Source organism: Sinocyclocheilus anshuiensis, unplaced genomic scaffold, assembly GCF_001515605.1.
Source record: "Sinocyclocheilus anshuiensis isolate Anshui unplaced genomic scaffold, SAMN03320099.WGS_v1.1 scaffold715, whole genome shotgun sequence".
Lineage (NCBI taxonomy): Eukaryota > Metazoa > Chordata > Actinopteri > Cypriniformes > Cyprinidae > Sinocyclocheilus > Sinocyclocheilus anshuiensis.
This window is the reverse complement of record NW_015551089.1, coordinates 1,429,468-1,454,092: the sequence shown is the minus strand read 5'-3', so window position 1 is coordinate 1,454,092 and position 24,625 is coordinate 1,429,468. Positions and strand designations below refer to the sequence as shown.

Below are 24,625 nucleotides of genomic sequence, written 5' to 3'. Positions count from 1 at the left end.
TATACTATATTTAAAATAAATGCCTTTTGACATTTTTCTCAAACATTTTCGATATTTTGTGACATTTAAGCGATTTTAATCGTCATTTTTTTTATTTTAATTGTTCAAATACTTTCTGGGGATGAATGTTTATATTTATTCGCCCACCTGTAGCCTACTTAAGTAAGTAGAAAGTAGAGAACTGCCCAGATATCCACCTTGTAGATTATCAACCTCAACCGCGCCCATGTTTTCTCCGCCCAGTCAGTGTATATGGACTGCAATGTTGTAATGTGACAGTGTGTGAGCCGTTAAAGAGCTTCTATCATTGTGGGGTTTTTTTCTGCCATTGTTGACGACGTGACAAGAACTAGGCTGTGAACGCGTTCTAGTTCTGTCGCGTCGCCGTCAGTGCGCGAGCCGGATCAAAGGTCGAACCCGAGCTTTCAGCGCAGCTGCACCGTAAGCAGAGACCTGCTGGCTGGCACTCTTTAACTCGAGTGGTCTAACTAACTTATCGTAGCTATCGCTGGGGCGAGGCTTTGACATCATATATCGAAAATGACTCAGAAATGAGTCTCTAGCGCTCACTGTTCAGATCGGTCGCGAGCGCAGCGCGGGTCTCTGGTTTTTTCTTAAGCTGGTCCTCACACAAGACTGACAATGCCTAAGCCTGTAAGTAGTTCGTTTCTTTTTATTAAAAACATAACGGTTTATTACATGAACAAAACGAGATTACAGTGCCATTAAAGAGAACAATCATGTGAATTATCTGTATTAGCCTACACACGGATTTAGGGAATGATCTTTCTAGTGTACAGTATCCCATATATTAATCCTTATGCTTATGTCTAGAAAAATGTATGTTTATTGTTGATACATTTGTAGAATCCTGACTTGTTTAGAGTTGTGACAGGCTACAACAGGCCTCTGTCATAAAGACTCCCACATTAAAAAAAGTTTCATAGCTGAACCTTAGTTTCGTATATTGTATTTAATATTTTTGTAATGTGTTCTGATTGACAAAATCCATGATGTTAAAAGAAAGGAGAGTCTTTAGTAGTTAAATCAAGATAAAGCTGCAATTTATTACTATATTGCCTCCATATAATTAAAAAAAAATTGTAAACATGTTATTAATGCCTATAATTAGTGTTTATACTTTAAATTATATTATAATTTTTATATTTCAGGTTGTAGTGATTACCTCAAACTTTAGAAGGATAGACTACTAACTATTAATTTGATGGTTAACATGCTTGAGTACGAGTCTTTACACATTAACTAGACTTATTGAGGATGAGTTCATGCCGCAAAAGTAAAGATTAGCTAGATGCAGATTGTGCTGCTGTGAACATACTTTTGACTTTAGTATTTGAATACCAGGATGTGATGTCACTCTAATTATTGTCCTTAACATTCAGGAGAGATTACTGGTAAACCAGCTTATTCAGCAACATTTCTTAATTCTTTATTGGTAAAATTTTTTTAGATCTTTTAGCGGATGCTGAAATGTATATTTTCACCTATTCTTTATGAAAAGCTATTTAAAATATATAATAATAATAAAAAAATACGGAAAAAGTACTGGCAATTTTCTGCCAGGACATTATACGGTATAATTTCACAGACATTTCTGCTAACTCTAAAACACAACACAATGCTGTGCACAATTCAAAACACAGATAAAACACAGGTAAACAATCTATATGAAAAATTCCTTATTGATAAGACAAAAAAAAAATGGAAATATAGCATTCCCAAGTTTGTCCCCATGGTTGAATAGCACATTATAATTGTATTAAATTATGAATTATTTTGTTAAAATCCAAAAACCCTCTGTCTATTATCAAACATTACATTTGTTAGAAAATATGTTGCACTTCATTTAAATTTTATTAATAGAATTTTGAAAAAAAACAAACAAAAAAAAAACTAATTTTTTCAATACAGGATGATCACCGACATACTTTAAACCCCAACTGTATTGTGATTATTGTTTATTCTGCTTTCATGAACTAATTGAGGGACTCATGGAATATTTGTACTTATACTTTTTAAAATTAATTTTAATTTGAAAGCAATACAAAACCATTAAAATAAACTAGAGAAAAAGGGTGATAAAAAGAAATTGTTACTGGATATAGCATCTAAACGTATTTTCTCTTATACAAACGCATACATTTTAACCAGAATGTTCAATTTCTATTTACTATAGAAATTTCCATTCTATTTCCATTTGTGACTTATCCAAATACATTTTTAAAATCTACACTAAAAAATACTGGGTTGTATTTAACCCAGCATTTTTTAGAGTGTAATTTAGACCTAAAGCTTCTTTAAGCCTATGAAGCACAAACACTTATCTGTGATTTGAGGGGAGTGGGATAGCACCGGCTTGTGAGTCTGCACCCTTCAGGCAAATGAGACATGCAGGTTTAGCCATCACGCTGTGTTATGACGTACTTCGAGTCTTTCCTCCTGTTAGATAAATTTGCAGCTGAGATGGTTGCTCATGGAGATGGCGACTGCTGGATTAAACAGTAGCACTCACGCAGTCTGTTCCATTGTTAGGCCAAATCCAACCGAGAGGACAAGCTTTGAAGATTATAGATTATACCTGCCATGCTGGCTTTGGGATTCATGTTTATTTTCTATAAGGACAAGCTGAAGTTGCCAATAATAAGTAGCTTGTTTGTCACTTACCGACAAGACCCAAAAGATTTTTGAAAGCATGTGCTAATCAATGTATAGTACTAATTATGCATGTAGTATGGTTATCATATTTAGAGACTCCATAGTGGCAGCAGTCATTTAAACTCGTTTGACAGAGTTGCAAGCCTTATCTAAGGGCTTGCTGATAAAGGTTAATTTGCATTATGTCACACTGATTAGGATACTCAGAAGATTGGAGACCTTGTACTTTCCTTGTACTATCCTTGTAACTTTATTAACATTGTTATACAGGATTTCTAACTAAAACTGAGGTTGAGATTCTAAGTGGACATATTCACTGGTTTATTGATTTTCCTTATAAATTATAGTGAATTGTATTAGATATAAAAAAACATATCTAAATTTGACTGTGGAAAGTACGTGTTGTCTTTTAAATGTAATAGATTTTCACCATGAATTCAATGGTTATTCCGAATTAAATTAGGTTTTAATGGTAAAATTTAATGTATTGTTATTTTTTAGTGAAATAAAATAAAAAGAAAATCATGAAAAACAATAAAAATCATCATAAAATTGGGTCAGTAAGAAGTATCAGTAAGATTTGTTTTTTGAAAGAAATTAATAGGTTTCTTTTATTCAGCAAGAATGCATTAAATTGATCAAATGTAACAATAAAGACATTTGTGACCCTGGAGCACAAAACCAGTTTTAAGTCGCTGGGGATATGCATTGCTAAGAACTTCATTTGGACAACTTTAAAGGCAATTTTCTCAATATTTTGATTTTTTTGCACCCCCAGATTTTCAAATAGTTGTATCTCGGCCAAATATGCAAACCATACATCAATGGAAAGCATATTTATTCAGCTTTCAGATGATGTATAAATCTCAATTTCGAAAAACTTTAAATTTTATTTAAAGTAAATGCTGTTATTTTGAACTTTTTCTAATCATAGAATCTTGAAAAAATGTATTAGGGTTTCCACAAAAATAAACCAAATCAGCATAATAGAATGTCTGAAGGATCATTTGAAGACTGGAGTAATGGCTGTTAAAAATTCAGCTTTGCCACCACAGGAATAAATTGCATTTTAAAATATAATCAAATAGAAAACATTTATTTTAAATTGTAAAATATTTCCCAATATTTCTCTTTTTACTTTTTTTTTTTTTTTTGTAATAAATGCAGCCTTGGTTGCAGCCTTTTAAAAAAATTTTTAAATTAGTAATATTTTCTACAGAATACCATTTATGGTTGCTCGCAGATATTTATAGAATTTTAAGTAGTGAAAATTGTTGCAACTTTGTATTGTCAGCAGCAGGTGCCAAAAGTTCTACTGTAGGTGACCAATACCGTTCTAAACATGCAGATCATTTATTTGCTGATGTGGCTAAATACTAACGCCAGGGTGTAACAGTTATTACACTGTGAGTATTATAGCAGTTGTCACTTTACTCATGATTAGAGACACTAAATGTGCTAATCCTGAATATATGAAGGTCTTTTATTTAAGCTTTGCAAATAGGTACCAATAACAGGAAGAAAGCGTTGAACTGAAATGTTGATGGGTCTTGGTTACCCAAAATAACTTTGCTAACATTTGTTGCACAAGTCTGAAGGGTTTATCTTTACAGCTCTAGAATAAGTTCACATGATTGTGTAACTGACAATGCTTTTAAGGCTCTGTCAAGGTTCGCTGGGTTGTTATGAAAGCTTGTGTAAAGTGTGCTGGACTGAAACATGAACTTGAACAAGAGATCTTTACCATAGAATTCATTGAATCTCTTCTGGGCACAGATTTTTAGTGTTTTATCACTGTTTGCTTGTTATTCCTTTTTGTTCACAAAAGTATGCTTTGTTTGTTTCTTTGTATAAAATCTAAAACGAAACCTCATAGATTATATATAGATATAAATTATATTATCATCGATTAATAATGTCACACCCATGAATATCCGTTGAATCTGTTGAGATCATCTCCTTTGTTGTCAGTCATCTGGAGGATATTGCATAATGCAGATCTGTTCTAAGACTTTATCGCTAGTGGCTTTGTGGAATGAGATGTAATTTAGGGAACGTAACGTTCCATGATTATAGTTAACATGCATCTGATAGCTGATGTTCCCACTGATGTGGTGTAATGTAATTAAGGTGTTTGCTGTGTGAAATATTGAATTAAATGAACATTTTAAAAATTTTTTGGCCAACAAATCTGTTCTGTTGTAATGGCATATTTAAAATTGCTGTGCAAATACCAACAAATTTTTGCCTTTATTGATTCCAATACTTGATTCAATGACAGTGGAAAAACACTCACTTATATTTGTTCTCTGCAGATCAATGTCCGTGTCACCACAATGGATGCCGAGCTGGAATTTGCAATCCAGTCGGTTACAACAGGCAAACAGCTCTTTGAGCAGGTGAGCAATGGCCAAAGGCTCCTGAAATCCTTCAGGGTGGTTTTTTTTAAAGCTAAGCCAGTGAGACTATATTTGAAGAATCACCTGTGGTTTTTAGAGCTTACTGTATTGTACGCACATTTCTAAGGCCTCTAAATTAGCAACATGATCAAAACTTTACTTCAAAGGTTATATTTCACTTACTGGACTTTAGCAGCTTAAGGTTTACTTGATTATTCATACATAATTATTTTTTTGTAGAAAACATTCATTTTGTGAATTCAAAATTTGAGTATCAAATATGATACATCAGGCTTTGGTGGAACATTTATTTGGATATGTATTATGGTATTTTTCTGGAGGTATATATAGGAGATATTGGGAGATATAGAATGACAACTGATATTTATATGCATTTTATGTAAGTAGTCTGCTATACTGTTATAAAGATCTCATTGATTTACATTGCAAGTAATTTCAACTTACTTTTTAGTCACATAAATATTAGCAACTGCACCAAACTGCATACTTTCGCTCAGTCTGGGCCTCTGAATAAAAATGTATCAAATATGATACTCGACTAAAGGCTTCCAGTTTTAAAAATTGGATTTTTCTGACTATGATTTCATACGTACAGAGTTAAACTAAAGGCTAAATTCCCTCCACTTTAGATACAGATGAGGGAACATGTTTGTAGTTTCACGCTGCATGCTGGGAAAATAACTAAAAGTAATAGCAAAAAATTAAGATTCTCACCAAACTATGAAAACCTCCTACCAAGCACTTGCATAAACATAGTGCTTGCATAATATATTCTATGCGATCTAAATGCACCACTTTTGTTCTATCACAATGAATCATCAACATGTAGTAACTTGTATCTTTTTGAAATAACAACACAAAACTTTGTAACTAATTTCAAAAGCATTTTACTTACCTTAGTCACACCCAAATTCATGCTCCTAGTCACTGGGTGTAAATCATTTGTCAGATACTGTTGAGATTAGTAATGCTAAACTATCTTGTTATATGGCGATTGGTGAGGTTCGTGGTATGACAGGACATACGGTATATGACACCAAGGTGGAGGACACCGTCTCTGCCTATATTTGCACACACCTAACTGATAAGAGGTCTGGATGGGTGGTATTTTCCCTCCCTGTAGAGTTCCTATTCTAATCAACTAAGACTAGAGACTCCCATTGTTTGATCTACAGCATAACGTCATGCTTGTTTATCAAGGGTGATTAGGTATATGTTTTAAATGTACGCCAGTTTGTTCTCATACATTTAGCATTGGGTTAGTCACTTCTAACTGGTTGATTTTTATCCTCCGTGTTCATCTATTCAGGTGGTTAAGACGGTGGGTTTGCGTGAGGTCTGGTACTTTGGCCTGCAATACACAGACACCAAAGGCTTTCTGACATGGCTGAAACTGGACAAAAAGGTATTATTGATTTTGTAGAGGAAATATATACATATTTTAAAACATTTTCCTGCACTATATTGTTAGACGAGAAAAAAACGTTAACGTTAATGCATTAATAATAATAACACGTTAATAATGCATTGATGTTAATGATATTCACAGACAGTTCTACGACAAACAAATAACGGCTTATTTCATTACAATTTGCTAATATCATGGCACACATACAAGCATTTTATTAGTGGCATTGCTAAGGCAACCAAGCGTCAGTATTATTATCGTCCATATACCCATTGTTACGGGGCTGACAAGACGTGAGACGTGCGGATCCATATGCAAGCTTTATTAACATCAGGGGAGGTCAGAAACACAGGCAGGGTAGAACGGTGGCAAACAGGTATATGGCGGGCAAGACACAAGAATAGTCCTAGGGCTAGCATAGGTCAACGATTGGCGAACAGGATCACAAGGGCGAGACTAAAGGGATAAATCCAGGAAAACAAGCACAGATCAAAAACCGAGAAAACAGACAAGGCAAGACTAGGCTGGGCTAGGAAGCTAAAGAGGGCTCTGTAGAGTAGCTATCACTGCGGGCGATAAGCGCATACAATACTTGGCAGCCCGAACGGAGTGAGATTGGGTGTTAAATAGTGAATGAGTGATATGAAACAGCTGTGTGCAATCAGTGCTGTGTGCAATCAGGGCTGTGTGCAATCAGTGCAATGAATGATGGGATAAGTAGTCCGGGGTGATGTGTAACAATGTGTAGTACGAGAGTCAATGAAAATGGAAAGGGTGACCTCTGATGGCTAGCAGACGGAAGTTCATGGACCGGATACGTAACACCCATAAGTATTAAACTTTGGTGCATAACTTGTCTTGCTCCATTTGACATGAATGATACCATAAATTGTGTAGCTTAATGAGGAGGGAATTGATATAGCTTGTGATTTTTGCATGCAGACGATAAAACAGACAAAAGAATCCCATAGACTTACTGGCACCCAACCCATATCTACAGACTAAAATATCATAAATGTGGGAGTGGGCTTTTTTGACTTGAGTCAGCATTTAACCACCCTAGCAACCACCCAAAATACCCTAGAAACAGCACCGGAACGTTTTAAGAACATGTTATCTATAGGTGGAGATGTAGGTGTTAGTGTTATTTTGCTACTCATACATTTACTACTCTGAAGGCTCACTTTCTGACATGTGATTGCGTTTGTTGAATGCTTGCAACATATGACACATTTGAAAAGATTAAGATTGTTGCTTATAATGCAGTAGGGGTGCGGAAATTCAGGGTTTAAAACAATACTTCAAATAGTTTTCTTTTATTTATTCAAATTCTCTCTTGCTTTGTGTCATATTTTATTGTACGTACAATCACCTAAAAACATATCATCATATAGTAATACATATCATAACTGTTGTATTAATGTTCTGTCACTAAAATATCTGCATTGTATCATAGTATCTAAATAAACATAGTTCTGAACATTGCAATATAGTCATTTGCTTTGCATATTAATACTCCATATTACAAAATGTTCATGTTACAAACAAATTTTAACATTACATGTGCCCAACAGCATTCAAAAGAAACATTTGCCACTTAGCTACCCAATACAGAGACCCTAAAGGGACATAGTGATGGGGGAAAAAAAGACATGGGAGGAAATATTGTATTTGGGGGAAGTCGTGGCCTAATGGTTAGAGAGTCGGACTCATAACCCAAAAAAGGTTGTGGGTTCGAGTCTCGTACCGGCAGGGATTGTAGGTGGGGGGAGTGAATGTACAGTGCTCTCTCCCACCTTCAATACCACGACTGAGGTGCCCTTGAGCAAGGCACCGAACCCCCGACTGCTCCCCGGGCGCTGCAACATAAATGGCTGCCCACAGCTCCGGGTGTGTGTTCACGGTTTGTGTGTGTTCACTGCTGTGTGTGTGCACTTTGGATGGGTAAATGCAGAGCACTAATTCCGAGTATGGGTCACCATACTTGGCCACATGTCACGTCACATTTGAAGGCTTTTGTGAGCAAACACAAAGTTTCTTGGAGGAACTTAAAAGTTATGAAAACAGAATTTTTACCTACCATTTCATAGTACTTTCATATCCACTTTGAGTTTTGTGTGTCACAACCCAACATTCATTCTTCATTCTGATTTCACAGGTGTCCTCTCAAGAGGTGAAGCAAGAAAACCCTCTGCAGTTTAAGTTTCGGGCCAAGCATTACCCTGAAGACGTGGCTGAGGAGCTGATTCAGGACATCACGAAAAAGCTTTTCTTCCTGCAGGTGAAGGAAGGCATCTTAAGCGATGAGACCTACTGCCCCCCAGAAACAGCCGTTCTGCTGGCCTCCTATTCTGTTCAGGCCAAGTTTGGAGACCACTCACCGGAAACCCACAAACCTGGATACCTAGCGACCGAGCGGCTTCTGCCTCAGAGGTGAGTGGAAACTGCTCAAAAAACATTAATTCAGTGCATTCTAATGATTCAGTGATCTGAAATTACTCACATATGTAGTGCTTATTCATGTTCCTGGAGGTCTACTTTCCTGTAGATTTCAGTTCTAGCCTTTCTCCAACACACCTGTTTGTAATTATCAAGTGTTCCTGAAGATCTTAAGTAGCTGGGTCAGATTGGGTTTGTTGCTGAACTTCGCAGGAAAGTCTCCTGAAGATCTCTGGGAATATAACTGAGGTCCCCTGACTTAAATTGCTTAGTTAGAAAAAAAAAGAAAGAATCACCACAGATTAAAATCAAGTTGGCTAAACATATTATTTTCATTAAAAATGTCAAACCTGACATCATTTGGACATGTCAGCAGAATGCAGAGTTTTGAATCTCAAACTAAATTATCAGAACTCAATAAAAATAACAGAATTTTACTAGGTTTAATAGTAACTTGTTACAAAAAGTACTTTATTCAGAATTTTACTGAAATCACTTCACTATTGTTGCTACATATTCATGTAAAAATGAATATAATCATATAAATATACACTTATCTATGCATATTGTTGGTGCTGCTTCTAACCATCTGAAAATCTTTTTAGGTATGTTTGAAAGACTTCTATTTAGCTTTATTTTAAACATAAACACAAACATTTACAATGATGTTACTTAATATTCCAACACATGTGAAAATTAATATAAAATTAACATTACTTACAATACACAAAGTTGCAAGTTTAAGTATATTTATTTATAAAAAAAAGTCTCCAAAAAAGAAATGCATGAAAATGAAATATTTTATAATTTAAATATTTTTAGAATATAATAATCTTGTCAAATCTACAAAGAATTTGCAAATGCATTTGCGTATGTTTTGACCACTTTCAATTGCCGATAAAGAAAACTGAGACTCTGAAGACCCTAAATAGACAGAAATTATTGTGAGAAGACAAAAATAGAAACAAAGATTCTGTTGTAAGGTAATGATGAAAACATTTGTACAGTTTTTATTATGTGACATCTTGAAAATGTTATTTCATTCATATTTTGGCGCCAAATATATTTATGTTATATGGCCACAACACTTTTAGTCATATGATTCTACCACAACCCTTACGAAGATTATAGTAAAAGTAGTAACAATATTCTTTGGTGGATTGATTATCGTTTGTATAAACACACTTTTACTACAAATACTGCAAATACCACAGTTAAACTATGGTTAGTGTAGCAAAACCATTGTTAATTTATGGTTACCATGGATTAAGTAACCATGTTTTTTTGGGGGGATTTATTTGTAGTAAAACCATGGTTCATTTTCAAAACGGAAGGTGTGTTGATTTGGTATTCTGTGTTTTCAGAGTGCTTGACCAGCATAAACTCTCTAAAGAACAATGGGAGGAGAGGATCCAGATTTGGCATGAGGAGCACAGAGGCATTCTCAAGTGAGTCGGACTTATATGCTGCCATTCAGCTCGCCTTCATGTCGCTCCACCAGCTTATCATTTCTTCGAATTTTTCATCACCAGGGAAGATGCCACGCTGGAGTATCTAAAGATCTCACAGGATTTGGAAATGTATGGCGTCAACTATTTCGACATCAAGAACAAGAAAGGAACAGACCTGTGGTTAGGCGTAGATGCTTTGGGACTTAACATCTATGAAAAAGAAGACAGGTAAGCACTTTTTGTGAGTGAGGCCTGATTATTTAGAAACGGTGCTAGGCTAGTTGGGGATATCGGGGTCAGTGTGGCAGCTGTCATGACTGTGGGGTTAATGACCTGCGGAGTGACTGTCCTAACCCACAACAAGCCAAACAAGTCAATACGAACACATAGTGCTTTATTGAGAGGTCATTGCACTAATGGACCACAAAGTCTGTGATTTTTGTAATGTTTGTTGACAAACACAAAAAAGACATTACAATAAAAATGTAAAAAAAAGTGTCAGTTGCATGAAATATATTTTGGCTGTTCTTCATTACTTAGGTTGACTCCAAAGATTGGATTCCCTTGGAGTGAAATAAGGAACATCTCATTCAGTGACAAGAAGTTCATAATAAAACCCATTGACAAAAAAGCTCCTGTAAGTATTTGCATGAATGATTTTATGTCTTTTTTTCACCTGAAATTATTGTATCTGGGCCAATGGCAAATAACAGCTTAGAAGATGAAGAAAGGAAACATGTGTCAAGTTTACTGAAATTAACTCTTTGTATTCGGGCTGGTTTCATATGGTTTTGAAAAACTTTGATACATTTTCCAAAAAAATTACAATTTAATGATTAAAGGATAATTGTCACATGGTGTAACTATCAAGTTAAAAATAATGTAAAATAGTAAAATAATGTATTTTCTTTACTTTCCAAAATGTTTTAAAACACATTTTTCAATATATATATATATATATATATATATATATATATATTCTGTATGTACACACACACACAATGCCAAACTATTTTCTGAGTCCTTTTTCTTTATATCATTATATTAAGACATTTGAACCCACTGCCCTGATATTTTGGATGTTATGCGTCCAAAAGATATCAAAATGAATCGTAATTCAGAATTTTAAAACATTCTTCATATGAGAAGTGTATTCAAGTGTATAATGTTTTTTTTTTTCAATCATGAAGGCCGGTTGGAATATATTTGGCATATTATTTATGGAAAAGACATGATAAAATGTGACACATTCTGTTCTCCCTCTTGTTCTTACAGGACTTTGTGTTCTATACGTCTCGTCTGCGTATAAACAAGCGCATCCTGCAGCTGTGCATGGGAAACCATGAACTTTACATGCAGCGCAGGAAACCTGATACCATTGAAGTGCAGCAGATGAAGGCTCAAGCCAGAGAGGAGAAACACCAGAGACAGATGGAGAGGTGAGGACACAATGTTCATTATCAATGACCAATGACCAGCTGCCCTGATGAGCACAGCAAGACACCAGCTCAGGGCAGATCATCACTAATTTAAAAAAGTTATTGGCCAATAAAATATTTGTTTGTTTGTTTGCTATTTTTATTTTGTTATATTTTTTTCCCCATTAAGAGTACATAATTAAATGTGTTTGCTACCTGTTTTCTTCCCAGAGCCCAGCTGGAAAATGAGAAAAAGAAAAGGGAGGCAATAGAGAAAGAAAAGGAGAGGGTAGAGAGAGAGAAGCAGGAGATGATGATGAAGCTTCTCCAGTTTGAAGAGCAGACCAAAAAGGTTGAGAGAGGTAAGGTACTACATATCTGATCTCTTTAATACAGTAATACATATTTTCTTGGTTGGTCTTGTTTGAAATTAAGATTGAAATCCCAATGAAAAGTGGAATGATCTATACATATATATTGTATATATTTCATTATTTAAATTTAGCTTTAAATATTTAATATTTAAAACATAAAAATAATTATTTGTAATAATAATAATTATTATAATGATATTGAATGTTTTATTATACAAAATATTTCACTGCAGAATGGTGTTTAAGTTAGCTACCATACTAGCACATGCATATAAATGCAATAAATGATGTTTAATTGAGTATAATTGAGTGACTGCTGCCCACTCATGGTTGATTTTATGTATTGTTCAGATCTGAAAGAGCAGTTTGAGAGGGCCCGGATACTGGAGGAAGACAGACGGCGGGTGGAGGAGGAGGCGGCACGTCTGGAGGCTGAGAGACAGGCGGCGCTGATGGCTAAAGAAGAACTGGCCAGGCAAGCTGAGGACCAGATGAAAAATCAGGAGCAGCTAGTGAGCGGGGGGACACCTTTACACACACAAAACGCACCTTAAACAGTGAAAATCTACATATTCTGTGATGGATTGTGTAAAACTTGTTTTATTTATAGTCAACTGAAGCTTGATTTTTTTATATATATAGGCAGCAGAACTGGCAGAATACACTGCAAAGATTGTCTTGCTGGAGGAAGCCAGGAGAATCAAGGAAGAAGAAGCCAGTGAATGGCAGAACAGGGTGAGTTTTGAACAGTATACACTACTGGTCAAAATTTTGGATTAATTAAGATTTTTTAATCTAACTATTGTTGAAGTCATGTAAGTGGAAAATATGGATAAGTTTTTCTTCTTATAATGAACCTCTTCAATTCTGTCAGGCTAAAGAGGTACAGGACGATCTGGAAAAGACCCGTGAGGAGTTGCAGCACGTTATGTTGTCCCCTGTGGCTGCTGCCCCCATGGCTGCGGCCATGATGGAGGAACCCTTAGAGAACGATCACGATGATCAAGAGGAGAACAACAGCACCTACAGTGCTGAGCTCCATGTGGAGGGCATAGAGGACCACCGCAATGAGGAGGAGCGCATCACAGAGGCAGAGAAGAACGAGCGCGTGCAGAAACAGCTCATGGTAACGCACCTATTACGTTTCCTCAAACATAATTACGTATGGATTAGTAGCAAGGATTGTGATTCATCCCAATCATTCATCATATTTTGATTCTGAAGAACACCTAAAACACATCCAGATTCATTCATTGATTCATTCAGTAACTATTTCTGGAGCTTCTGCAGATTTAGAGGATTATGATTTATTTTAAAATTCATTCAGGAGATTTGTTCAACAGAGTCGTTCGTAATTAAAACTAGTCTTATCTTATTTTCAGTTCGTTCACATACATATACATACATAACACTTACTTGTATTGGAGATTTTGATTCATCTGAGTGATTCATTGAATCTTTTAAACACCTAAAACGCATCCAGATTCGTTCACTGATTTGTTCAGTAACTATTTATGGAGGTTATGTTATGTTTTATGTTTTGAGGATTTTGAATCATTATATCATTCATTCAGGAGATTAATTTAAAAACAGAGTTGTTCACATCTGAAACAAGTCTTATCCTTTTTAAGTTTGTTCTCCTTCATATACACACATAACACTTATTTGCAGTAGGGATTTTGATTCATCTCAGTGATTAATTGAATCTTTTGAAAATATAAAAACAGATTCATTCACCAACAGATTCAAGTTTTTTTTTCTTTGGTTCGTTTGTTTTTTGAACACCTAAAAACTGATGAGTTCAGATTAGTTATATTTCTATAGGTTACATTGTTACACATGTAGGTGGTGACCGGTAAGTTTTTTTTTTTTTTTTTTGAGCATTATGAGTCATATTATCATTCGTTCAGGAGATTAATAAAAAAACATAGATTTGTTCATTATTATTCTCTCAGGACTCATTATTATCCTTTCTTTCTCAGTGACTCAAACCAGTGACTAAAAAAAAAGATTCAGATTTGTTCAATGATTTGTTCAGGTACTCTTTCTGTAGTTTACATGATTACAACAGTAGGCAAGTGTTTTTTTTTTCAGTGAGTCACTGTATCATTAATTAACCAGTTTCTGCTAAAAAAAAACTACAATGATTTACAATTTGTTTACAATTTCAAGCCTAATTATCCTAAATTGTATCAGTCTGTTCAATAAAAGACATGCTTCATTCATATACAGTTTGTTTATTAACAACACTCCACATTTATCTGGTTCATATCATGGTGACATTGATCTCAAATCACCACTTTCAGATCACACCACTAGTATGAATTATACTTCACATCTCAATGTTTTTAATTTCAGTTGTCCCATTAGGTATGTACATTGTGACTAACTGTATCTTAAATTGCTTTTAGGCCCTGAGCTCTGAGCTGGCCGACGCGCGAGATGACTCTAAGAAGACTAAGAACGACATTCTGCACAATGAAAATGTACAAGCCGGGAGGGACAAGTACAAGACGCTTCGTCAGATCCGCATGGGCAACACAAAGCAGAGAATAGATGAGTTCGAAGCCTTATAATGGCTGATAAATTCTCCAATAAATATTGAGTACCGGCAGCTCTTGCTGTTCAAAGGTGAATTCATCTAATTACCACAAATGGCCTCACTTTGTCTTTGCCATTGTAAAGACTGGATTATTTACACAGTCTGTACACACTACACAAGTAGTGTAGTTTTTATTTCTGAAACTTATTTAAGGCACTAAAATGATATGTGTATGTTGCCTTAAGAACACTCTTGAGATCTTATTTATGCTAATTGTGCCAAAGGCTTTGGCTTGAAAAATCATGTCATCTTTTATGGGAACCTTTTTATTAGTGCTAACTTAAGATCTTTTGCATTCAAAATGTGGTGCAGCATCATGTTGTGTCATGAAACACAACACTTATTCATAAAATGGAGGTTTTATGTTTAAAAAGGCTGAAAAACAAAAAGTGAAAATATATTATGATAGAGAATTATTGATAATTATCTAAAACATGAATGTGATCAAATAGTGGCCATAACAAACAAGTCAATGGTTTTTAACACATTTTGATTAAAGAAATGCTGCATAGTAAATTAGATTATATTAGATTGTACATTTTCTATGTATAATTTTAAAATAATTATATTAAATTGATTCGAATTAAATCTGCTGTCCAGTTACTGTGGGACATAAAATGTATGGTTGTTATTTATTTTTATTTTTTTTTTACATTCACGTTTGTTTTTCAAAGAAAAAAAATGCAACCTAGGAACTGGTTGACAAAGATAGGAGCACAATGCGTTGACAGCGGGATTGTTCAGAATAGCAGAAAGGTTTGCGTTGTCTGTTTATCCAAATGTCCTCCACTTATGCTGTGACCATTAAAAGAACTACAGTTTCATTCGCAGTGATGCGCAGAGAGCCTGTGAAGGCAAATTGTTATGCAAAGGGTGCGCCTGCACAAGCCCACAAAGGACCACTGATATTTACTCAAGGACTAGAATGTTAATTATGTTGCTAGACAACAATTTATGAAGCCTGGAAACCGTTTGTTGAAATATGCACAGGGTGGGCTAACAGTGCAAGCGGTCAGGATTACTGTGTTCCATTGGAACACGTTTCAGACATCATTAGCTACAGTGGGTTAGTTCCCTGAAAGCCTCCCATAAAAAAAAAAAAATCTTCTGTAGACTACATGTGCAGTGTTGTGAACACAAATTATCTTGGTAAGACATTGGTCTATGATTCATTTCCGTACAGATTATTAGATACAGTTATTCAGGAATCTGTGCATGTGCAGTATGTTATGACTACACTACATATTATATTGGTATTAAGAAAGCATAAGCAAACTTGTTCAAAAATGCAAGGAGAATTAACTGCAGAAAATCCTGCTCAAAAATAGCCAGTTTATAAAAAATTGCACGTAAATTTATCATTATGCTATATTATTACCAAATCTTGGATTTAAACTTGTTGTCATCTTGTTTTCTTTCAATCAGTATAGGTTTTGTATTTATTTTTGGCACTGATTGGTCATAGGCCTCATTTAACTTAGCATATGCACCTCAGATTTTGAATGAAAAAAGCATTATTTGTAGGTAATTTTGGCAATGTTTACTAGAAAAGAGGTGCAAAAGTTCAGATCAGTAAGGCCTATCAATTCCAACAAGAAATACAAAACCTGTGTTAATTAAAAGAAAACAAGTTGATAAAAATATTGAATACAACATTTGGTAGTAATATAACCTGGTGAGATACTTAGAAGTGTGTATTTGTATTTTATTTTATTTTTTTAGGGCAGTGATTTTTGACTGGGAAAACCACAAATGTGACAAGGTGGGGAAAAAATCTCCAAAAAGTATACCCTAAATGAAGTTGTTATTCCTCTGTGAGCAAAGTCAGTAAGTTTTGGTCCATTTTCGGGAAAAAGAAAATCCTCTCTGGGTCAAAATGACAAAACACATGTATTTTAATTTTTGTATTTTTCATGTAAAAGAAGAGGTAACACTTTACATTACAGAGTCTATGTTACACATCATTCATCACATGAAAAGTAATAGCCTACACTCTTAAAATAAAGGTTCTTTGTGGCATCTATGGTTCCATGAAGAGCCTTTAACATCTATTGAACCTTTCAAATGCACGAAAGGCTCTTTATATAGTTGAAAAAGTTTATTTAGGTTATTAAAACATTCTTCACATTAATAAATAATTGTTTTTTTTTAACGACTGTTCTTTGAGGAACCTAAAATGGTTCTTCTGCGGCATCACAAAACTGCCCTTTGGAACTTTTTTTTAATCGCGCACTTCCCAGATGTATTTAAACAGCTCCAAAAAGTGACATACAATCAATAATTACAATGTAATATGTTCGATGACGCGTGACAGTTTAAACCTTTCTTCGTTCTCTCAGTTTACCTGTGAACTCAAGCTAACTGGAAGGAACAAATGCCCTTATAAGGAGTGTGTGTACGAGTCTCTGGGGGTGGTGCTGAAAGAACAGCGCCACTAAACACGACTTCTTTTAATAGCGGTCCTTGTGGCAGATTTTCAGGAGACCCTCAGCTGGATTCTTGCTGCCAAGGGGTACAAGGGAGCTATGACAAGCCATGAATCAGGAAAGTTCCCATACCGGACCGGAGCTTTGAAAACTGAGGGATATTTTGAGGCGATTATGAGAAAATGAAGAGACAAAACGTGCGGACACTCGCCTTAATTATCTGCACTTTGTCCTATTTGCTCATTGGAGCGGGAGTCTTCGACGCTCTCGAGTCAAAGCAAGAGAAAAGCCACAAGAGCAAACTCGACTATCGAAAATTTCTACTTATGCATAAATACAATCTCACCAGGCTTGACTTTGATCAGATTGAAAAGGTCGTGTTGCTTCTGAAGCCTCACAAAGCTGGAGTCCAGTGGAAGTTCGCCGGATCTTTTTACTTCGCCATCACTGTGATAACGACCATAGGTAATTTTTCAGCTCTAATTGATGACTTTAATTTGTGAAGACGGTCATTCTAGTCTAATGATGTTTTATAGTTTCTTAGCCTGTTGTTTTGCCTATAAGCTAATACAGTTAACTTTAGGTTTAGAAAACTGTTCGTTTCGTTTCATTTTATTCACGTTTGTTTCACTGTATTCTCTTAAGGTGTGAAAAACACAGCAAAACGTATACTTTTATGGTCAAATGTATTACAATTTCAGAAAGTTTTAACTATGAATCGCCTTTATGTTGAAAGGGACAATTCAAATGTGATTGCACGAACAATCACATTTGTGTATTTAGTTTTATTACATTATTTATTTAGATCATAGCATCATTTTAGTGTCATATGTGTTTTACTGATGCTATTTTGTGTTCGCGTGGGCGACATTGCACACTGTTATTATTATTATTACAATTTCGATGAACTTAAAGTCATCATTTGGTTTTCCATTGCACCACCTGTGTTATTATCAGCAGAGAAAACCAACAGGACAAATAGCTTAGTGTATTAATATTAATAGGAACTCTGGAATATAGGCTATACAGTCACCAAAATCCCTATAAACACTGAATTTTCTCGGAAAAGTTCTGGCAACTGCAGCAAAATTTTTTTTTTTTTTTAAACGTAGAATTAACATTTTACTCTGTGCTGTGTGTATGAAATAAAAATTCAATTCAATCAAATTTGAATTCAGTCTTGGTGAAATATGTTCACTAAGATTGACTAAGACATAAAATGAAGCGAGATTGTAGGATGCGAGCGATAGGCCTAAATGAGAAAATTATGAAGAAGAATGCCCCATACATGCAGTCATCATTGAAGTGCTTAATCCTGTGTTACTGTTCATGGTGATTTCGGTCACTGCTTCCGGTGGATTAATTCAAAAATGGTCATATGAGTTATTTTTAGAAGAGCACCCTACAAAATGCTCCTGTGCTTTCAGGAGCTGAAGACAATGATATTGCATTGCTTGTGTGAAGGACAGTTACAACTAATTGCATTTACCTTTAACCCTCAAAGACCACAAAGAGCTTAAAAACACTTATATACAACACAACATAATTTATACAATTTCAGAAAAAAAGGTACAAAAGCTGTCACTAGGTCAGTACCCTTTTTAAAGGTAGGCTACAAATATGTACAATTTAGATACTAATATGTGCCATTTCAGTATTAATATGCACTCTTAAGGAGTAAATAAAGTACAGAGGTGTACCTTTCGAAAGAAACTGCCTCAGACAACTTTTTTTTTTCCCTGAGAGTGTATCTTCAAACATTTTTCATGAAAAATGTAATGTATGAAATCATATTTTTGACTTGAATGAACCAGTTAATTTTGATGTTACTATTTTTAGATGACCATTTTCATTTAATTTTGGAATTATGATTATTAATTATTCATGTACATAAAAAAAATACAGTCACGCACAACAGAACATAATGGTTTACTTTATTTTATTGGTTGAGAATTATCATCGCCTTTGTCTGGATAAATGCAAGAACAGAGATCCTGTAATGTTTTAGCTACATAACAGTAGATTATTCTTAAATAATTTGAACTTCATTGTCCTAATTTGCTTGTTGAAAACTTGATCCATGAGTCTATTTGGTATCCTAATACTGAGAGCAATGCACAGAGCTTCAATAAATCTCCAGGCTAATGCCGTATTAGTCTGCCCTCATTGGGGAGTTTACAGCATCATCATAACAAAATTGGGATGGCTAAGTGTAATGAACGTCTGTAATAATATTTACAGGATTTTAAAGAACATCTAGTACAAATAAGCGTGGGGGTGTGTGTATCTGATGAATAGTTTGATGATTCTGGCCGATAACAAACTGTGAAGTTATTGAAAGGCTTGTTTACCTTAAATTTTATTCTGACTTATTAAGAGGTTGTTTAACTGACATACACCCTCAAAGATCACAAATGTTGTTCAATGCAAATCTGAATTACGCCATTAAATCTCACGCTGAGTGGAACCAAAGACCTATTTTATGGTAGCTTACTCTGGTATGGTCTTGACTATCCAGTGTTCTACAAGTCTGAAAGATCTTCAAATTAACATATCACTTGATACTATGAATATTATAATAGGTGCAACTTGATGTGCCTAGCATGAACATAAATTAGCATATATACCAGCTAAATTAGTCAGATTAAGTTAAGAGTCATGTCTTCATTATGATTGTGACCAGGCATTACCCATATTGTAAAAATATACATTTTTATTGGTTTAAACCAGGGGTGTCCAATCCCATTTCTGAAAAAAATACCTTCATGCAGAATTCAGTCAACCCTAAATCCAACAAACTTGTCTGTAATTATCAAGGCTACTGGAGATGGTCCTCACTGCAGAACACAAGATCCAGATCCAACTCCTCCCACCTTACATATACCTAAACCTACCCGTCTCCACCCCCTGATCCCTAAACCCACCCATCTCCACCCCTAAACCTACCAATCTCCACCCCCTAGATGTGGATCCAACCACGCCCCCTGGATCTTGTGTTCTGCAGTGAGGGGCTACTGAGGCTGTGTCCAAAAACTGAAAAATACTGCCTCCGCAGGCAGCAAACAGAGGTAGGAAGGCAACAAGGCACATCTAAAGCCAAAGATCATGTTACATCCTGTTGGCTGAGATACTTTCTTTTGATCAATTTTTGAAGGTAGCATGGATGTATCCCTCACTGCCTATGATATCCCACAATCATTTGTGTTCCATTTTGTGACAGCTGAGCTAAAAGAATAAAGATGGTGCCTCAAAGTTGCAGTTGGTGATCCAACTTTTTCCACTTTTGATGTCATTTCTAGCAAGAAATTAGTATTGTAGTAATTAAACATTTGCTTAGTTACCACCAAAGCTCTCTCAAAGCTCAAAGTCATTGCCTGCTTCAACAAGTCAGCTGCTTAAGCTTTCAGACACAGCCCAAGTGTTCCTGAAGAGCTTATTTAGCTGGTTCGGGTGCGTTTGATTAGGGTTGGAGCTGAACTTTGAAGGAAGGTAGATCTCCAGGAACAGGATTGGGCACCCCTGGTTTTAAAACCTGTCCTGGAGGGCCCCCAGCCCTGCACATTTTGTATGTCTCCCTCATCTGACACACCTGATTCAACTCATCAGCTCATTAGTGGAGACTGCAAGAACTGAATTGGAAAGAACTGTGTCTGATAAGGGAGACATGCAAAATGTGCAGTGCTGGGGGCCCTCCAGGACAGGCTTGAAAACCCCTGGTTTAAACCATGTCAATGGATGCAGGGTCTGAAAGGGTTAAGGTCTACAGACATCTAAGCATACAACGTCACATCAAGTCATCTATGAAAACATTGGATTTTTTTGAAACACCTATCTTGTCCTGCTCTTCTTCCCAAGGTTATGGCCATGCCGCCCCCAGTACGGATGCTGGGAAAGCATTCTGCATGGGATATGCGCTTCTGGGCATCCCCCTCACCCTGGTGATGTTCCAGAGCCTGGGTGAACGTATCAACACCTTTGTCCGCTTCCTGTTGCACAAAGCCAAGAAATGCATGGGCCTGCGGCGGCCGGAAGTGTCCATGGTCAACATGGTGATCATCGGCTTCTTTTCCTGCGTCAGCACCTTGTGCATAGGAGCAGCTGCCTTCTCCCACTACGAAGGTTGGACCTTTTTCCATGCCTTCTACTACTGTTTCATCACCCTCACCACCATTGGATTCGGGGACTACGTAGCCCTACAGAAGGACAACGCTCTCCAGAATGACCCTCATTACGTGGCCTTTAGTTTTGTTTATATCCTGATGGGCCTCACAGTAATTGGTGCTTTCCTCAATCTAGTGGTGCTACGGTTCATGACAATGAACACCGAGGATGTGAGAAGAGACGCAGAGCAGAAGTCGCTGCTCTCCAAAAATAAACAGAAAGGTCCGGTTACACGGCGTCCGGACCCTCCGAGCCCAGCCGCCGTTGGGCGAGATAAAAGGCGAGGGCTGAAGAGTGTCTACGCTGAGGTGCTTCACTTCCAGACGGTGTGCTCCTGCCTGTGGTACAAAAGCCGAGAGAAGATGGTGATCCTCCCACAGGATCTGTCCTTCACCGATGCGCTAATGGAGCAAGGAGACGTATCACCCCACCACTTCTTTGAACCCGGCCCCACGGGCTGTGTGTGTAACCCTCAACGCTGCTCAGCCATTAGCACTGTGTCTGCTGACCTGAGAAACATCTCACCGTTCAGGTTCTTCTCCAAGAGACGTAGCTCTGTCTGAATCACCTCACTTTCTTATACAGTCACTGTAGATCTCTAATGAGTCACATGAATAATTTTCATAGCATTCACATGAAGATTCTTGAATGGACCACCCAAGATTGAGGTGAACTGATGAAAGAGCTCCACTAGGAGTCTTTTTGCACCAACACATCTATATTCATTCAACACTTTGATGACTATAATGAGAATTCAAATGGTCTTCTACTTCAAATAGCTCATTTGCATTCACTCACAAAATTTTGCACGCACTCTCTAAACTGGTGATGGGAAAAATATGAGGTTGGAGGAAAACTATATTTTAATTGAGAGAGAACATAAAGTTTCTCAGGTGAAAGAAAAAGTTTTGCGAGCAAGCACAAAGCATTTCATTATAATTTTTTTATAATGTTCATATTTTGAACATGATCCCCTTAGTGAATACATAATCTGTGTTGAAATAACAATTGAATAACATTTCAATAAATTCCTCTTCCTATCAATTCAACTTCCTGTGGGGTGTGGCCAATTCAACTCAAATTCAGCTCCTTAAAAAGGAGCCAGTTCTTCATTTCTGCAATTTGCACAGTTCCGTTGGATCAATAGTTTTCGCAATGTTGCGATGTTGAGAAAACCACAGCTGACACTCTTTACTAAGTATACTATGATCTGATATTATTGCCAGATTGCCACTCCATTACTGTAATGAGTCTCCTATAATACGCTGTGCTACTGTAACCAGCAAAATGAAACACCTATCAGGTATTTGTTGATCCAGATGGCATATACCGACATGACTCCTGCATTCTGCCCAGCTCTGTACAGTGTGTTAAGGGAATAATCTGACCTTTTGAAAGCTCCTGAAGTATATTAACCTGATGGAGGTCACATGGAGTGATTAAGCAGTATTCGAACTGGCAGCAGATGACTTTGTTTTTCATAACTAGGACAGAGTTGTCAATGTAACAGTGATATCAGAGTCAACATCTCGGCACGGAAAATTTATTAGACTCTTGAACCTGAGGTATTTAATTACTCTTGATGTTTAGCAAATAAAATTCCTTTGAAGACAAAGTATAAATATGACCTTGGTCTGAACTAGAGCTCTAGGAAAAACAGCAGCTATCACATACGGACACTCCAAGTGCACTCAGCACTGATCTGGACATCGTGTCCTGTGTATCTCCCATGATTCAGAGAGGCCTTGCTGATCAGGCTATGCTTGGCCCACACAGGAGTGTGTGCCATCTTCTCATCCTGCCAAGGAGAAAGCGCTTTGTGCCCAATACTTTGCCTTCAGCTATTAAACCTGCATGACACAGTGACAGAAGGAACGCCATTGCAACAAATGCCTGTATTGCCCCCCCTTGGTGGCGGCATCTGTTGCTTTTCCTTCTAGATTTTTTTCGTTTGGCATCTACATCCATGTGAAAGGTAGAAAATATCTTTGACCAGCAGGTCAGTGGGGGCAGGACAGAGTGTACATTTGTTTCTATTTTTGTCCTTACCAAACGAAACGGGGCAAAAATAACTCTTTGCTGAGTAGAATAATAATAAAAAGAATAGCAGATTTATTTTTGTCCATGTGAAATTGATATGATCATGTCAAATGCCAGTGAAACTAGGGAAAGGGATGTATTTTCACAATGTTTATACTGTAAAGGGTCTAATAAGTAATATGTTCCAAGTTCAGTCATTAATCTTTTTTGTAGAATATGTAACATTCCGTCACTTAATAAATAGTTTTGGAAATAATTCAGGAAATAATTTTGATTTTCGTCCAACAGTTTGTAAAACCAAACTAAATCATGATTTTTTTTAACCCTTTCAAAAACACTTGGTTACACAATTACCATAACTGCATGTGTTATATGTGATTATAGTTAAAAACTATTGTCTGTGTTAGTAGAGCACTAGACTGCTGATGGCATATTTTTGTAGGCCAACCTGAAATTTATCATCACTCTGGTATCTTCAGCAAAAATTCAATAGATTTTTTCCATTGGCTTTTGGATTATTGCAGAAAATGAGCACTGTGGCCAACAGAAGTTTATGATTCTTACATGTTTTCATTATGATAAACGTAACAAATAAACACAACTTTTATTAAATTTGAAGCCTAAATATATTCGTTGGAAGGAAAAAACTATAAGTAAATTAATTTAAACAAAGTAATTTAAACACAACATGGTCACATGACTTCAACAACACCTTCACCTTCAGATAACCTAACAGTAGAATTTGTTTATTTTTTCTTTGATTTGTTTCCTAAAAAGAAGAAAAATAAAGGAAGGAAAAAAACTAAAGGAAAAAATAAAGTACTGAAACTGAGCCGACACCACCGGCATTGGGCCACAATCACGCCAACCAAAACTGAAACCGGGCCAACACCACCGGCATTGGGCCACTCGTCGGTGTGACTGTGGCTCAATGCCGGTGTCAGTACCCAGACTCGGGCCAGTACTGGCTAAGTGTTTCATTTCTCGTCGGTGTGATTGTGGCCCAATGCCGGTGGTGTTGGCCCAGTTTCAGTACCCAGACTCGGGCCAGTACCGGCTAAGTGTTTCAATTCTTGTCGGCGTGATTGTGGCCCAATGCCGGCAGTTTTGGCAGCCGGACTCAGGCCAGTGTATTTGGGCCAATTTTGGGGCGTCATTCATTCCATGTCCATGCCGACTCTGGCAACCGAGTTATTTCATCCGGCCTGCC

General features: G+C 36.4%; 2 protein-coding genes across 2 annotated transcripts; both read left to right on the top strand.

The window, feature by feature from the left end:
• Nucleotides 1–272: 272 nt before the first annotated feature.
• LOC107662612 (ezrin-like) lies at nucleotides 273–15,067 on the top strand. Its single transcript, XM_016452694.1, has 13 exons — nucleotides 273–654; nucleotides 4,992–5,075; nucleotides 6,406–6,501; nucleotides 8,663–8,937; nucleotides 10,308–10,391; nucleotides 10,476–10,622; nucleotides 10,935–11,031; nucleotides 11,670–11,833; nucleotides 12,044–12,174; nucleotides 12,538–12,698; nucleotides 12,829–12,921; nucleotides 13,061–13,312; nucleotides 14,598–15,067. Exons 1-13 carry the CDS (start codon nucleotides 643–645, stop codon nucleotides 14,760–14,762), a joined length of 1,761 nt encoding a protein of 586 aa, XP_016308180.1. The 5' UTR covers nucleotides 273–642; the 3' UTR covers nucleotides 14,763–15,067.
• A 2,158-nt stretch (nucleotides 15,068–17,225) lies between these two features.
• Nucleotides 17,226–23,573, top strand: LOC107662623 (potassium channel subfamily K member 3-like). Its single transcript, XM_016452708.1, has 2 exons — nucleotides 17,226–17,679; nucleotides 21,070–23,573. Exons 1-2 carry the CDS (start codon nucleotides 17,397–17,399, stop codon nucleotides 21,936–21,938), a joined length of 1,152 nt encoding a protein of 383 aa, XP_016308194.1. The 5' UTR covers nucleotides 17,226–17,396; the 3' UTR covers nucleotides 21,939–23,573.
• The last annotated feature ends 1,052 nt before the right edge of the window (nucleotides 23,574–24,625 follow it).

Coding starts and splice junctions, on each gene's coding strand:
- LOC107662623 (XM_016452708.1), top strand. CDS start 17,397: ATGAAGAGACAAAACGTGCGGACACTCGCCTTAATTATCTGCACTTTG. Junction 17,680..21,069: donor CACTGTGATAACGACCATAG/GTAATTTTTCAG, acceptor CTTCTTCCCAAG/GTTATGGCCATGCCGCCCCC.
- LOC107662612 (XM_016452694.1), top strand. Junction 10,623..10,934: donor ATCTATGAAAAAGAAGACAG/GTAAGCACTTTT, acceptor TTCATTACTTAG/GTTGACTCCAAAGATTGGAT. Junction 12,922..13,060: donor CCAGTGAATGGCAGAACAGG/GTGAGTTTTGAA, acceptor CAATTCTGTCAG/GCTAAAGAGGTACAGGACGA.